We start from the raw sequence: 16700 nt of genomic DNA, 5'->3' as shown, positions 1-16700 counted from the left end.
ATTTATTTATTCTAAGAGAGAGGGGAAGAGAGGGAGAAAAGAGATTGATGTGCTAAGTAGGTTGCCTTTCAGGGGCCCCCAACCAGGGACCTGGCCCACAACCCAGGCATGTACCCTGATGGAGAGTCAAGCCAGTAATCTTTTGGTTTGCGGGATGACGCCCAGCCCACCGAGCCACACCAGTCAGGGTAAACACGGTCAATTTAAAGCTACCTGAGATGGTAAGATGGCATGGAAGCCACACTGGGACTTGTTTAGGTTTGAGTAGCATTGGTTAAATAAGACTGCAAGGTTGTAGCATCTCATACATACGCCCTTCCCAGCTCTTAAATATTTTTAAGGTAGAATTGTGTATGGTAGGAATCAAAGGAAGCTAGAAAGGCAATTTAGTGGCAGTTACACAGAGTTAACAAGAAAACTGTGTCATTTCTTTTGGAGGTCTTCCAGGTAAGTGATTGTGCTTTTTTTCTGAGATAACATGTTTCGCTGCTGGGGTTGAAAAGTTCTGGTGCTTAGACATGTGATGGGCTCTATACGTAGAGGAAGTACTGTACAGTGGTTAAATATGTGGGTGCTGGTGGGCTGGTTCTGTATCCTGATTATGGTGGTCGTCAAAGGAACCTGTACAAATATTATAATCTGTAGAACTGTGTATCCAAAGGTAAACAAGCCAGTTTCACTGTATCATTAAAAAGACCCACATGGGTGTTGGAGCTAGACCACTTGGGTTTGAATCCGAGCTTCGTCACTTACTAGGCTGTGTAACCTGGACTAAGTGGCTTGGGCATCAGTGACCTCATCTGTAAATGCAGGTAACAATTCCTCCTGCATGGGGTTGTTGTAAGGATTCAATTAATAGACATACAGCACTCCAAATAGTGCCTGGCTCAATGCAAGAGTTAGCTACTGTTACAGGACTGTAAAGCAATACATGATAAGGTACATGGGCTGTTGTATGACCAGAGCGACATGGGTAGTCTGAAACACAGCTAACGTGAGGTACTACTGCCATTATGCAAGAGAGGAAGAAACTCTAAAGTGTAAATCCTGCTAAATGTGTTTAAGTCTGCTCCGTTACTGTTGTCCAGGGGGGACATAGACTAACCAACCAAACAACCAAAACAAAAAAATCCCTTCATTCTCCTAATCGAATGTCTGTTTTCCAGGGGCATTCTGAAAAGGAATGATCTCGGCAGTTTTTCACTTCCCAAATCGCCTGATGATGTGTTCTGTAGCACATGTGTGTCTTTCTTTTTCTTTGTGGCCTCAGTTTTCTTGAATTTACTGTAGCTATAGGCCAAAGGTACTGATGATGTCTGTGATGAAGCGTCATACCTTCTGAGTCTACCAATGAGAATGTTCAGACCCAGTACATTCTTCTACTAGGTTCATTACCCAGAAGATAAATTCTGAGAATTATTTGGGAAGTAAAAGGAAGCTTTTGAAAAACAGAGTTTCAAGCCATGGGTGTTTTAAGGATGATCTAAACATATACTTGGAAATAGTCAGAGTGAAATTCCGTTACTAAATGGATGCTCTTTGACAGGAAGGGGACACGTGAGGCACGATTCCTGTGTGATGTTCAAGTATTCATCTTGAACCAGGCCCTTGCCACCACAGGTCATTAATGGGGCAGACAACAATGACAGAGACATTAAGAGCAGGCCGAGGTGCTATCTGTTTAATTCACATGACTGAAGTCTTGTTTTTAATGTTTAAGCATTGCTCGCTGACAGTTGAGGGAAAACAACCCCCCTGGGAGGAGGAAAGCAGCCAAGGGAACATGGAACAGTCTGAGAAAGAATGGAAATGATTCTATTGCTCCATGAGGCAGAGCCAAGTGGGAGGGCGGCCAGGGTAAATGATCAGAGGCTGTCTACGAAACAGCTTGCCTCGGCGCTGGGTGCCTACCCAGCAAAGCAGCAACAACCCTGCCCCGGCGGGGACAGCTGAAGCTCCAAGTTAGCCATCTGCAGGAAACGTCTTGAGCTCCCTTTTGCAACAAGTGTCTGAATGATCAAAACACACAAGCACACAAGATTGCATCTGCACGCCACTTCTCCTTGGTCATGGGAAGTGTTGCAAGTAACATAAACAAATGTAGACTCTGGGGAACTACACAGTAAAGCCCTGGTGATGGGTACAGCTTGCCGTTTATGGTGACTAAAAATACAAAGTGCGTTAAACTGAACTTGGTCTCAGTAACTTTGGAAAAAATGGTGCTGTTTTAAAGAGGAGAAAAAAAGGCGTAACTTTAAAAAATAAAACCAAGTATCACATAGAAAGTAACAAGCCCTTTCAGGGCACATGCTTTGTCTTTTTCGGTGTCCTGAATACAAAAGGAGTGACATACCGACCACCACAAGGCTGCAGAGCCCAGTAAACGATCTAGTATAAACTTGCTTAATTGTTTTCTCGCCATTCAGAACAACTCGTTCCCTGGAAGTGAGGAGGCTGTCCTGCCACTTAGCCATTAATTTGTCCTCTTTACCGACCCCTGCAAGCTGCCATGTGTAACCGATTACTGATTCAAGGGAAGTCTTTATACTCAGATTAATGGAGTAAGGAGCAACAGTAACCTGACTAAGAGTCAGAAACCAATTTTCTTAAAGCAAAACCCACAGTTGAATAGGCCAGCAGTGGTCCTGGGCTGCATTAGGTTAGCGGACTATGAAGTAAATTAATGCCAGAGCCTTGCAGGAGTCTTTGGCCATCTGAGCACGCAGTATGTCTGTTGTGTGTGCGAGGTGTCGGAACCACCCTTTCCTGGCTTCCCTGCTTTTTTACTGAGAATCGTAAAAGGTTCGGACTGAGAAAACTCTGCCATTTCCTCACTTTATTGGTGAGAAAATGAAGACCCGAAGAATGACTAACATAACTAGGGAGACCGAAACTTAGTAAACTGCAGTTTAAACCTCCTAGCAAGGCACCTGGGAACATTTTTAGATATGCCTCAGTGAAGATTTATGAAACAAAAACGTTAAATTTTAGAGGTAAGAGACCTGAGAATATCAGCTTTGAATGTTAAAAAATGGAATTTTTGTTAGGCAAGAGGCCTAAAAGCCTAGAGAGCAGACGAAGGAGCGCTGTTCTTCCTAAAATATGTATTGAGAAGTTACTGGGGTAATGACACCATGTTTTTAGGTTCTGTATTTCTCTACAAATGCCAAGTTCACTATATTTCCTCCACTTTTTCTAAGAGTAGGCCTAAGCTCCAAGCTAGGAACAGTAGAGAACGGCCACAATGTAACTTTGTAAAAACAATGGTATTTCATTCTGTCCGTAATGAAAAACTAGAAATCAGCTACCAATTTGAAGTTGGAAAGCTACTGCCCTCTAGAGGGCGAGTTGAGAAGCGTCAGCGGTACTTTCAGGTTGCCAGTGACTGCCAGAGTGGGGGGAGGGGTGGTTGGCATTTATTATCTGGGGATGAGGGACACACTTAAGTGCAGTTTTAAACATAAAAAGCTATCTTCCACAAGATGCCAATAGCATTTGCTTTGAAACACGATGAAAGCGAGATCTACAGTTTTTCCAAGTTGCATTTATTCTAAGAGGACTTAGTGACAAGGGGGGGGGGGCAGAGGGCACACACTGACAGAGAACGGAAGTTTATGCCACCCTGGCTGAGTAGCTCCGATGGTTAGTGTCTTCTGATCCTCTAAATAAATAATTGGAACACCAAATCGACATTTCTCTCCCTTCCTCTCTCTCTAAAATCAATAAAATAAAATACAACAATTTAAAGAAGTTTATGTTAAACCTGAGTCTATAAGAACTTCACAGACCTGACTGCATTTCAGGTCAGCTTATCCCGCTAGCATTTATCTCAGTTTCTGGCAAGGCGCCTGGGACTTGACTTGCAAATTGCTCATTGTATGTATTCATCGAGAAATAAAATAGGTAAAAACTTGATTAATGTAATGTTACAGTGTATACAAATGTGAAAATGGTTCAACTCCCTGATAGTTGCAGAATAGACTATGGATGCCAACAAGATATAATTTGAAACCTTTTTACCTAAAATTTCAGACACTTTCTTTTTTAAAGATTTTTATTTATTTATCTTTAGAGGGGAAGGGAAGGAGAGAGGGAGAGAAACATCAATGTATGGTTGCCTCTCGTGCATCCCCTGCCGGGAACTGGCCTGCAACCCAGGCATGTGCCCTGACTGGGAATTGAACCTCAGTCCTGTGATTGCAAGCCCGCGCCCAATCCACTGAGCTACACCAGCCAGGCAGGTTCTGCCCCTTCTTTTAAACAGGGAAGCTGCTCGCTCTTCATTTCCACTCTTCTTCCCCCTCACTGGGAAAGGATGGCCACTTGAGCAAACACCAGACTAGAGATGAAAGCCATGGAGTGTTCCACCAGCTGGAACCTTGGATGACCACACAGTGCAGAGTCCCCTACTCATGACTATCTTATTTGGAGAAGTTGATTTTATGCCACTTTTTCATATGCCAATTGCTAAACTGTCCTCTCGACCAGACTGCAAATAAGAAATGACATCTGTTCTCAATAAAAATAGATAGTGGTGAGAGAAACTTGAATGTAGCAGAACTCCTTTTCAGGTATACAAGTATTTGGGTCACACATATATACACACCCTGCAAGAAAACTTGTATTTACAAACTGAGTACATTACAAACAGGCACAGTTCTGAGCAGTAAAAAAGTTTTAGCTATGTAGTTTAGCTAAAATATTCAGCACGAGCAAGGTCAGCTTTATATCTTCATCTGTTTCTTCTTCTGCAGATTGTACACAAGGGAAGGAAGCTTCTTGGTTTTATAGGCGGCACTTCTCCTGATGCGCTGTCCTTTGATGTTAACGATATGTGGCAGGAGCGGGGGCCGGACTGTCAGCGCTGTTCCTTGAGGTGTATGGCCTCGGAGGTGTAGCCTGTCCCTATGCTGAGGCGTTACTGCAACCCAACCTATGCAGGCATGTGACAGAACACAGAATGGTATCAGCAACTCCTCCCCACCCCGCCCCGAATCACACAGTGGAGTTTCCCACAGTGGGGAAATCATGGGGTCAGCACATCCTGAGAGCAACGGACAAGCCTCGCCCTGGGAGAACCGCCTTCACGATCACAGTATCTCCCCTGCCCAGTACGTATGTTAGCAACTGCCTTACTACTAAAAACACTAAACCTGCCCTGGAAAGGTACCTCAGTGGGTTAGAGGGCTGTCCTGATATGCCAAGGCTGCAGGTTTGATCCCCAGTCAGGGCACATACAAGAATCAGCCAATGGATACATAAGTAAATGCAACAAGAAATTGATGTTTCTCTCCCTTTGCTCTTTCTTTCCGAAATTGATAAATAAAAAATTGATAAATTCTAAAAAAAAAAACAACCCACTAAACTAAAGCTTAATATGGAGCACTGAAGAAGGCTACTGTTCTCTTTCACTCTATTTTTAAAAGAGCATACAATGTATTTGTGAAAAGGTACAAACTTATTTTCAGAGTAGGGTTGCATTTATGAATAAACTAGCATGTATACCTTAAAATACTCACCTTATATTGGTTAAGGCAGACTTCTACAAAAATGTAAGAAGTCTACTTTATCCACCTTTAAAGAAGTGCCTGGTGTAAAATTACCTGCAGAGGAAAACTTGATGTCAGCCACTGCTTCGGATTCCCCAAGTCCTTCTTCTAAGGTAATGTCTTCAGCAACAAGCGGAGGAAATTCCGCCATTCGTTCTTTTCCACCCATTGGAACCTTCCATGGGGATAAAACGAAGATGTTTGAAAATGGAAATTCAAATTAAATTCCCTGTAACTCTAATATTAATGAAAACATTGATAATTCTGTACAGGGTCAAGAGTAAAATCCTTTTAATCATTAACTGTTGGAAGAACCCCAAAGCACTTCTAGGTTGGATGAGAAGCACAGAAAGCATTTGGTTGCCAGTGCCAGGGGCGCTGTGTGGGCGGTGACCTGCTGGTGGCAGAATCTTGCTTTATGAGTTTACACTGTTTTTACAGCCCTCCATAAAGCCTCATACTGAGCAATGTCAGGTGATTAAAGCAACGTCTTTCCAAATACCTTAGCTTTTATAAGCCGGGCATCCCACAAAGATTAACCCCTGCCTCATGACAGGCCAAGGGTACATATATAAGATACAGCTTCTGTGTTTACAGATGTTTCCATGAATTGGAAGTGACTGGATAATAACTATTCATTAACAGATGTCTCTGTGTTTAGCACTAGGGACACAAAGATAGATAGTACAGTATGGTCTCGTCTCCCAGGAAGATCAGAAGGCGGAAGTAACAGGTAAACCAATTAAGGAAGAAATGTGATGAGAGGCATATACTGAGTGCTGTGGTTGTGGAGGAAGAAGTAATGAATGGGTTTTGGTCAAGGAAAACATTAATGAAGAAGCAATATCTCAGCAGCATTTTGAGAAGCAGGTCGAAGTTAGTGGAAAGTTATGCTGGGTTAGCATTCATGTATAGGAACAAAACTGGAGAAGGGATGAGTTCAGGAACTGTCGTTTAACTGTCCAGGGTATGCTGTGGTCATGCGTGTTAGTGATGAGGCTATCGGTGCAAACTTCTCAGTAATGTGAAAGTACCAAGGGATTACAGAGAGGAAAGAGAACAGAGATGATGACGACAACAACAATAACCAACGCCGTGACCTGCTTTGTTTGTACTTGGGGAAGATCTCTCCAGTGCAGGGTGTTCGACCTCAGCCCTGCTGACATTCTGGACTGAACTGTTTTTTGTCGGGGTGTGGGGAGGCTGTCCTGTGCAGTGTAGGATTCTTAGCAGCATCCCTGGCACCTACCAAGGTGTGAAAACCAAAAATGTCTCCAGTTATTGCCCAATGTCCTCTAAGGGCAAAGTCTGTGCTGTTGAGAACCACTGCTCTTGTGGCGAGAAGGTACGTTTGGGGTGGGGTTAAAAACTGGAAGCTGAGAAAATATTTAAGGATCTCAAAAACAGCCTACTGTTTTGAAAGCAGTTTATTTTGAAAGCAGTTGATGGCTTGAACTCCAGGGCTAGATTCAGAGAGAAACTGTTTATGCCACATTGGGAGAGAAGACTAGAATTGCTGCTTTGGAAAGTATCAGCAGTGTCCATCCCGAAAACTGCACAGATACATGGGGTAGAGCAACACAGAGTTCATGTTTCTGATCCCCATGTCGTACAAACTAAGGAAGTCTTCTGTTGCAGAAAAAGCAACAGATCCTAATTGCCAATTGCCTTTATGTCCCCACCCACTTGGCCAATCCTACAAGTCTCTGGAATATTAACTGTAGGGCAGATGTATGTTTTGTGTTTTGACTTATTTTTGGTTGCATGAGCATGAGTTAATGTCAAACTGCCTGTCGCTGGATGTACCCGGTACCTCTGCAGCCGCGCTGTTCCAGCACCATGGCTGCCACAGATGCTCGCCCAGCACTTCGCCCAGTGTCCTGACCTCGGCCTCACGGCGTAGGTTCAACACAGACAGGTAAAATGACTTTTGCTTAAAGCACAGTGTTGTTAAGTGGTGGAACGGAGTGGAATTTGATGGCAGTCTGGCTCCTGTGACCTTAACCATTTTACAATACTCACCAGCTGACAGTGTCTACAGCATGTCTTGTTAAGGAGCTGAAAACAGTACCTACTCGGTCTTGGTGAACTTGGTAAGAACAACGTCAGTGGCACATAAGGGCCAACAGGGACTTTAGAGGAAGGGGCATGAGGAGCAGGAGCAAGCCTGATCGTAAAGAAAGGAATAAAGAGGACCCTGAGTTTTGTTTTTGGAGATGAAAGAAACCTTAACATATTTAGAGGTTGAAGAAAGGAGCTAGTAGAACAGGAGAGAAAAGGTGAGATATAGTCTACAAGCATCTGGGATTAAGAAGCTGGGAGGAGAGTTTTTCTGCCCAGACCTGGGCTTCTCAACATTGGCAGTACGCCATTTTGGATCAGATAAGTCTTTGTTGTGAGGGGCTGTCCTGTGCACTGCAGAATGGTTAGCATCATCCTTGACCTCCACCTTTAAGATGCCAGTAGCATCTCCCAGTTCTGAGAGAATCTGTCACTTCTCCTCACTCAGCATTATCCAGTCCAACTCTCTGCAATGATGTGACTGCTGAGCCATTGGAAAGTGGCTATTGCAAATGACGAGCAAAATGTAAAATTTTATTTAATATTAAATAAGTTAATTTAAATAGCCACATGTGGCTACCATATTGGAAGTTGTGTCTAGAGAAAACACAGCTCTGTAGCTATTTGAGGATCCATCCAACATCCCCTTTTCCAACAGGGCCCACTTCAGAGTCAAGTCCTTAAGGAGCACAAGGTGAGGGGATGGCTAACTGATGGTGTGACGAAGATGGTTCTGCTTTCTTAGCAGAGCTGTGGGGTGTCTAGCACCACGGTGCACGGGAACCTCACTATGCAATCACCAAAATGTGTCACCTCACCTTGAGTAATGTATGACCTGCATGCTTCTGGTATACAGCATCCGCCTTGTCCAAGGAAGTAATGTGCACAGGAAGGAAGTTGGAAGCCACAACCGTAAACCAAGCTGAGTGACTTCCCTTAAGAAAGAAAGAAGTTATTTGGCACAATGAAACAGTTGCAAAAACAGCACATTACACGGTGCAATTTGAAAAAAAATAAGCAAGCTCCCTTGGTAACTACTGGCATGGCAGCTGTAATCAAACTATATTAATGCCTAAAAATAAGGGCACAATATGTTAGAAGCAGTGCATTTCCACAATTTATGTAAAACTATGATTCCTTACTTAGTCTTGTTGGTATCATTTAAGGATACTTTTCTTAAAAAAAAAAAGGAAATACTGTCACCTCAACTGTCTCTGAGTAAAGTTAGGTTTTAAAAAATTAACATTCTGTGAGCTTTAAAGAAATACATAAGGGTTTTAAGTGTGTAAAGCTGAATTTCCAACCAACTGTGAACAAACACAAAACCCAAGAAGCGTGCTAAAGCAATGACCTGCAAGTAGCAAAAAGCGCTACTGGACTGCGTTTTGTTTCCCTTCTCCTCACTGGGCAAGACAGGAACAACTCTCCAGATAGTCTGAACCCCTAGGACGATGCTATCTAAGTGAATTCCAGACAAAAACCACATATACAGAAGTATACAAATCCTGGGATATAAAGAAGTAAGGAATCTAATGCATATTAACACTGTACTTCAAAGGTCTGACTGATGATTTCCGTGGGGAACAACACCACGGGGTAGTGGCAGTATCTTTTCTTAATGCCAGCTGTATAGGGTGCTCGACATCCTAGTGAAGATATGGTTTTAAGCCCCACTACTGTATTCTCCCCCCATTCATTTGTCCTAGGTTTTTACAATGGACACTTTGAAAATAAAACAAAAAGAATAGCATTCAGTGCTCCATATAGTCATGGCCTAGTTAGCCACATTTTCCCAGTGTTCATAAATCTGCTTCCCTAAGGTAAATCCCAATACTAAGTCATTTTTTAATGGTACATACAGACTTCTCTTACCTGCAGGAAATCTATACGGCCTATGGCACCCAAAAATAAAACCATTCCTGGTTTAAGCACAAACGTTCTTGGCACAATGGCATGTGTTGGCAAAACAGCATTTACTTCTTTTTCTGTCAGAAGATTTAAAATCTGTGAAGCAAAGGGCAGATTTTTTTTTAGAGAATTACTTTTATTGAAGATATACTGTGATTTACCTGTAAGATAAAGTGATGAAAAAATACTCCAGATTTCACAATAAACCAAATTAGTTGCACGTAAAATGTATTCATTGTTTCTGTCTAAATGAACCAATTTACAAATGCTCTACTTCTGTTTCACAAGTTAATCTTGAGTAATGACAAAATATTTATAGCAGTATGAAACCTTCTTATGTCAGCAGCATCCCCCACATGCCAAAATCGGCGTGCACTGAAAACACTGCTGTTCCAGTCCCAAGACAGAAATATGCGTCCTCACCATCGAGGCTTTAGAGGGCAGCGGTTTTCAGTTAAAGGCAAGGCAATAAACTCTCTTGTGTCCTAATGGCAAGTGTGCATGCATTACATGCAAAATGGTCACAGCACTCTAGGATCAGGTAAGGAGCTCAAAGAACCCCTTTCTAAATCCTGGTCTTTAGTTTCCTTATTTCTCCCAAATACTCAGCAAAAATGAGGAAAGGTATGAATCCTCTGGCTCCTAAGGATGAAGAAGGATTAACAGATTAGAGAAAATAGAAACGAAAGTCCAAAAGTATAAGATTCTGGTAAGATCTAAGGAACTCACATCTGATTTTAAAAGGAAGAGAATAGAGAAGGTAAAAAAAATGGAGAAAGAAAATTTTTGTGAACTTGGCTCTTAAGAAAAATAAGAATGAAACTAGACTACTGTCTTACACCACCACCAGAATAAACTCAAAATGGATAAAACTTAAACATGAGCTGTGACATCATAAAAGTCCTAGAGGAAAACAGGCAGTAAACTTTCAGATACCCCATGTAGCAATACTGTCTCCTGTACATCCTCGCAGGGGCATCCAACCTTCCATGTCTCTGGGCCACACTGGAAGAGAAGAGTTGTCTTGGGCCACACATTCAATACACAAACACTAATGAAAACTGATGAGTAAAAAAAAAAAAAAAAAAGTTTTTAAGTGAATTTACGGTTTTGTGTTGGGCTGTATTCATAGCCATCCTGGGATCCATGCGGCTCAGGTGCCGTGGGTTGGGCACTCCTGCCAGGGTGAGGGACATAAAGGAAAGACTAAACAAATAGAACTACATCAAATTAAAAAGCTCCCGCACAGCCAAAGAAAACATCAAAATGAAAATGGAACCAAACATATGGGAAAACATATTTGCCAATGACACCTGGGACAAGAGTTTGGTCTCCAAAATACATAAAAAACTCATAGGACTCCACACCAGGAAGACAAACAATCTAATTAAAAAATGGGCAAAGGACCTGAACAGACACTTCTTTAAGGAGGACATACAGAGGGCCCAGAGGCATATGAAAGGAAGCTCAGCATCACTAGCCATCAGAGAGATGCAAATTAAAACCACAATGAGATACCACCTCACACCAGTCAGAATGGCCATCATGAACAAATCAACAAACAAGTGTTAAGAGAGGATGTGGAGAAAAGGGTACCCTAGTGCCCTGTTGGTAGGAATGCAGACTGGTGCAGCCACTGTGGAAAACAGCATGGAATTTCCTCAAAAAACTAAAAGCAGAACTGCCTTTTGACCCAGTCATATTTTGATAACTGGGTCAAATATTTGATTCCACCAATTATGATGGAATCATATTTTGATTCCACTGCTGGGATTATACCCTAAGAATACTGAATTCATAGCAGCATTATTTGCAATAGCCAAGTGCTGGAAATAGCCTAAGTGTCCATCAGTAAACGAGTGGATCAAAAGCCTGTGGTACATTTACATTTCAAACAAAATAGAACCAGAGGCATGAAAACAGGAAACACACTGACAGCAACTGGAGGGGCGAAGAAGGGAAAGAAGGGTCTAATCAATGCATGGGTATAAATGACCCATGGACAATGACCCAGGGTGGGGACTGACTGTGGGGTGTGGTGGGCGGGGCAGGAGAGAGCAATGGGGAAAAATTAGGACGACTAACAGAACAATAAAAAAGTTTAAAAAGGATTCAGAGCCCTGGCTGGTGTAGCTCAGTGGATTGAGCGCAGGCCTGCGAACCAGACGATCGTGGTTCGATTTCCAGTCAGGGCACATGCCTGGGTTGCAGGCCAGGTCCCAGCAGGGGCCAGTTTCCAGCAGGGGATGCACAAGAAGCAATTATACATTGATGTTTCTCTTCCTCTCTCCTTCCCTTCCCCTCTAAAGATAAATTAAAAAAAAAAAAAGGATTCAAACAAAAATATAACTCATGTTGAAAACATTAAAAAAATAAGGAAATTATCATTATAACAGTAATAAAAAACATGTGATACCCAGAGAGGCTCACATGAAAACACATAAGGGGCTGCTGGCAGCTTTTCCCAGGATTTGTGTCTGAAAAAGCACAGCAAAGAAACTGCGGTAAAGAAAACTTGTGACGCTTTTTGGACCCTAATACTTCCATTTTACAACAGAATTTCCTGGGAAACACTGATTTAAGGCCTCAAATAAATATCAATAATCTGACAGTATTTGCAAACTACCTTAAAAACCTTGAAGACCTTTTATATCCAATATTTTGAGGTCTCCTTCTGCTGGCTAGAATATTTAGCAAATTCTTGCCTTTCTGACTATATGACAAGAGGGTATGGTATGACTAAAGTAACTGCTACCCCTGATCCAAGGCTAAAATGCAAAAACGAGTTGAAGTTAAAGTGATAGAACATTATCAGAAAAGAGTCCAATTACTCTGAAGTTTTTGATTGGTAAGGAAGACTGGACACAGCAATAATTCTAGAAGGGAGAAAAAGATTCATACGATTCTATGTTATGGGTCACCAAACAGAACACAATTCTGAGACTGACACTCTAATCCCCATGAGACAAAGGCAGGAAAAGTACCTAAGAAACCAACGTTGTTTCACAGGGAGATACAGAGACAATTCGGTGAATTACAACCTGGTCAGTAACCAGATTCAAAGGAAGCTGATTAAGGGACCTGCGGTGAGGCTATATCCTGGATGCACACTTGAGTCAACGATATTTACGGTATATTGCTGTGTATAATGTGTACTTTTTGCCCAAATTTTTGAGGGAAAAATAAGGATGTGCATTATACATGGGTATAATGATCACAATTCCATAGGTAAAATAAATCCCATGTATAACGATCATAAAACTGTGGGTGCGCATTATACACAGCATAATATAGTATGATTTCTTTCAACCTTAAAATCTATGATTCTGTAAATGTCTCCCTAAGGTAAGAAGCACGATAACATAAGTAGGGTGTCAGCAGTGAAGTCTAAGAAATGAAATACAGAACTTGATGGAACATAGTCATCCCTGAACCACTTCTATGAATGAATCAAAACTGAGTCTATAATAAAAGTGTACCTCCTTTCCTGTGTTCTCAATAGGTAGACAGTATTCAAAGTTCAAAGTTGTTTCTAAAACATGTCAAATACATACACAATTTTCCTTTGCAATTCCAGGGGTGTCATAAAACCAGTGGGCATCTTTCACATCTTGTGGGGTCAGATCTACTTGTTTGGTGGGTTTATCTGCAATTATAACAGGTTCATTTTCCATGTCAAAGGCGAGCGAATCAGCATCAAACTCAAATGCAGTTTCATCCTTCTGTTCTTCTGAATACAAGAATGTTCTTCCAACTCTTCCTAGAACAAGTTATATTGAAGTTATTAGTCACTCCTTTAAAGCCTTTAACTCTAGACAGATAATTCTCATGTTTGTGTCAAATAAGTTACTAAGGGGACCAGCTCTGAGAGTGAGATACAAAGATAATAGATTTTTTTTTTTTTTTTAAAGGCAGCAGGAGTCAGACTCTTGCAAGGATCAAGTGTGTGGCTGGCTGTGTACATCAGGCATTGGGGGAAGTATTGGAAATCAAACTTTTTTTAGTAAATGAAGGTTGAGAAGAAATACCAAGGAAAGGGGACCATCTTACATAGAGCTGCCAACAGTCTGCACTGGTCTTCAAGGAGTGGGGACGTAGCTCAGCGGGAATGCTTTTACTGCTGACACTGACTAGTTACTATATGATTCCTTTCCTGGATTTCTCCAAATATCTACTCTCTCAATTTTCTCAGCACCATGAACTCTGGGTTTGCCTCTCAGGGGCCTTGATCTTCCAGAATGAGGAAAGTAGTCTGTCCCTGCAAAACCTGGCTAGCCCCAGACAGCAGTATTTCAGGTTGCTCAACAAAACATTTTAGTATAGAGGCCTGGGTAGTGTGACTCAGTTGGTCGAGGGCTGGCCCCACAGACCAAAAGGCGGCAGGTTCAGTTCCAGTCAGGGCACACACGCCTAGGTTGTGGGGTTGGTCCTGGTTGGACAGGATGACGGGGTGTGTGTGGGGGGGAGCGGCAGCAGATCAATGTTTCTCTCCCCATCTTCCCCTCTTTCTAAGGTCAGTGAGCAAGTCCTCGTGTGACTCTCCCTCTCTATTCCCTTCTCTCTAAGGTCTGAGGGCATGTCTTCTGGTGAAGATAAAAAAACATAATTTTAGCCTAGAGCCCCTTACGAGTTTCCCTGCAGAAGATGCTTACCTACTACATAACCATGCTTTTTTAAGAGATGAAGTTGATTTTGTTCTAGCTGACTAAGATCTTCTTCAGCTTCAGCTGCGTATTTTTTAAGCCTTTTTTGCCTTTCAAACATTCTGTAAGGAGTTGGGTTGCAAATAGGAAACTTCAGTAGGTTTAATGTAGTACCTGAAATACCAAACAATGTATTTTAATGAAGTTGCACAATGGAATAAGGGGAGGACAAGTAACATTTTACGAAGAGCTACACACACTGTCTTTGAGTACTGTGATTTATTTCACTTAACCTTTATGACAACTTTCTACAAAATTATCCTTACTTCACAGATGATGAAATGGGTTCAGAGACTGGCTCACAGGCTCAACCAGGATGTGAATCCCAAATCTGCAGGCCTGATTTCTTTCTATTTTCACCACACTACCATCCTACAAAAAAGAACTGCTGTGTATAATTCAAGTAAAGTCCAGGAAAGAGAACAGCTTACAAAACTAAGTTAAACATTGGTTTCAGAGAAACGAATGAGGCAGTTTTGCCAAATGCTAAATACAAATGGTCACAGAAGGACCCAATTTGTACCTTAAAGCCAAAAAATTAATATTTCTTCTCAAGAAAGCCATATATCATACTGTGCTAGTGAATTATTACAATGTTAAATGTCTATATAGTTTACTGAACTCATGAGTAAACTTAAGGTAGTGGAGGTAGGTTTAGAAAGTCAAAGGACATTCCAGGGAAACATACAGTAAAGCTAAAGGGAGAGAGAGCAGGAACGGTTTTGTTGCCTGGCTTCTCTATCTCCAATTCCTAGAACCGTGACTGGAATACAGAACTGCTCCATAAATATTCTATTACTATTGCAAGCATTAAACTGACACTGAAGACAGGTGTGACCAAAGTGGAAAGAGAACTATTAAGGTGAAGGCTCCAAACAGTTCCTGGCAGACATTAACATCTCAAAAAACGAAGGGGTTTAGTAAACACTTGACATACAATTGTGTGAAAACAAACAAACAAACAAACAAACAAACAAAAAACACGAAGGGGGCGGACCTCCTAAGGCTCACCAGGCCAAGAAGAGATAGTGGCTCGGTCAATAGCCTCGGGTCCCTTGGCGATGCAGTAATCTGACTCCAGGAGCGTGTTGAAGAGAGTGGACTTGCCAGTGTTGGTAGCACCAACTAGGTAGACGTCGCCGCGATAGCGCCAGGAGCGCTGAAGTGCAGTGATCAACTCTTCCACTCCATAGCCAGTTTTGGCGCTGATAAGCCTCACGTCCCTGAGTACAGTACGGGACCTGGCTGAATGATTCGAATTCTCCTCCCTATGTGGTGGCCCGCCCCCGCCGGGGTGCAGTGGCCCTCTGTGGCCAGGGGGCCGCTGGAGCCCGGCGCGGGCACAGTCTTCCCATAGCCGCTCCCGGAGCCGCTGTAGGTAGCCGGGCGCGTCCTGGGGCAGCAAGTCCACTTTGTTCCCCAGCACGATCAGCTGCTTTGGGCCTACCAGCGCGGGCAGATCGGGAAGCAAGGCGTCGGGCAAATCAAGCAAGTCCACCATGTAAAGCACCAGGGCGGGTTCGGGCTGCTGCAGCGCAGCGCTCACCAACTCCAGGTACTGCTCGCGGCTCACCTGCAGGCGCAAGGCGCGCCGGTGGTGCACCAGTAGCCAGCACCGCTGGCACACGATCCGCGCCAGCCCGCCGTCGGCCTGCGCCGCGGCGCTAAGGAACTTCTCGCTGGGCAGGTAGCCGGGCACGACCGGGTCCTGGCAGTGCAGCTCCGCCCCGCAGCCCGAGCAGTTCAGGCCGCTGGGCGGCACCGTCGGGTCTGGGTGCCCCACCACCGGGTGCACCCGGAGGCTGTCGCGTAGCTTCTGCTGCCGCCGCTCCTCCCGCTGCTGTTGCTTCTGTCGTTCCTCCTCCTCCTGACGCTGCAGCAGCTCCCGCAGCTGCTCTTCTAGAGCGGGTTCGGGCTCCGGCTCTGGGACGTACTCGGGAAACAGAAAACGCTCCTCCAAGTCATCCCTTCCTTCGTAACCCCCACTCGCCGTCGGGCCAAGAGGAAGCCCAGGTCCCAGGCCCGCTGGGTGCTGGGAGGAGGTGGCGGCCGCGCATCGTCTCTGGAGGAGCGGCTCTCGGAGGCCACGGCACACTACGGTGGGAGTGGATGCCCCAAGTAAGGGCCAGAGCAGTCTAGCGGTTAACCGTGCAGGCAGCATGGGGAACTAGGTCGACAAAGTGGGTGGAGCCACGCGCGCGCACCCGCAGTGGGGCCCGAGAGGCACTTCAAACCGGAGACGCAAGCCCCGGACATCTGAAAGATTGGTCGGCCGCCAAAAGTCGTCTCCTCCTCCCGCGTCTAATCCCGTAAATTCTCGCGATAGAGGTTCCGAGTTTGAGAGCCCACTTGACACTGTGGTAAAGGTGCCAGGACTTGGGTTGTGCTGGGTGTACTGAAGGGGCTAGTGCGGGTTTGTCACTTTAAAGGCTTCTTCAGCACGCCACTGCTGGCACAACCCGCCCTTAGTGGCGTTTTA

At 43.8% G+C, this 16700-nt stretch overlaps 1 protein-coding gene and 1 non-coding gene across 2 annotated transcripts; both read right to left on the bottom strand.

The window, feature by feature from the left end:
* Window positions 1–4547: 4547 nt before the first annotated feature.
* NOA1 (nitric oxide associated 1) lies at window positions 4548–16613 on the bottom strand. The gene is made up of 7 exons (XM_037034162.1): window positions 15233–16613; window positions 14171–14335; window positions 13073–13278; window positions 9483–9614; window positions 8429–8545; window positions 5604–5724; window positions 4548–4933 (listed from the first exon to the last, which is right to left on the bottom strand). The coding sequence occupies exons 1-7, from the start codon at window positions 16380–16382 to the stop codon at window positions 4725–4727; spliced, it is 2100 nt and encodes a 699-aa protein (XP_036890057.1). The 5' UTR covers window positions 16383–16613; the 3' UTR covers window positions 4548–4724.
* On the bottom strand, window positions 4959–5119 carry LOC118978674 (U1 spliceosomal RNA). Its single transcript, XR_005064774.1, has one exon. It is a non-coding gene; the product is annotated as a U1 spliceosomal RNA (small nuclear RNA).
* Window positions 16614–16700: the final 87 nt, after the last annotated feature.

The sequence above is a fragment of the Sturnira hondurensis genome, unplaced genomic scaffold (genome assembly GCF_014824575.4).
Source record: "Sturnira hondurensis isolate 20B ecotype Veracruz unplaced genomic scaffold, ASM1482457v3 Scaffold0022017, whole genome shotgun sequence".
Taxonomy (NCBI): Eukaryota; Metazoa; Chordata; class Mammalia; order Chiroptera; family Phyllostomidae; genus Sturnira; species Sturnira hondurensis.
Note: the sequence above shows the minus strand (reverse complement) of the source record. Positions and strands in the feature narration are given on the sequence as shown.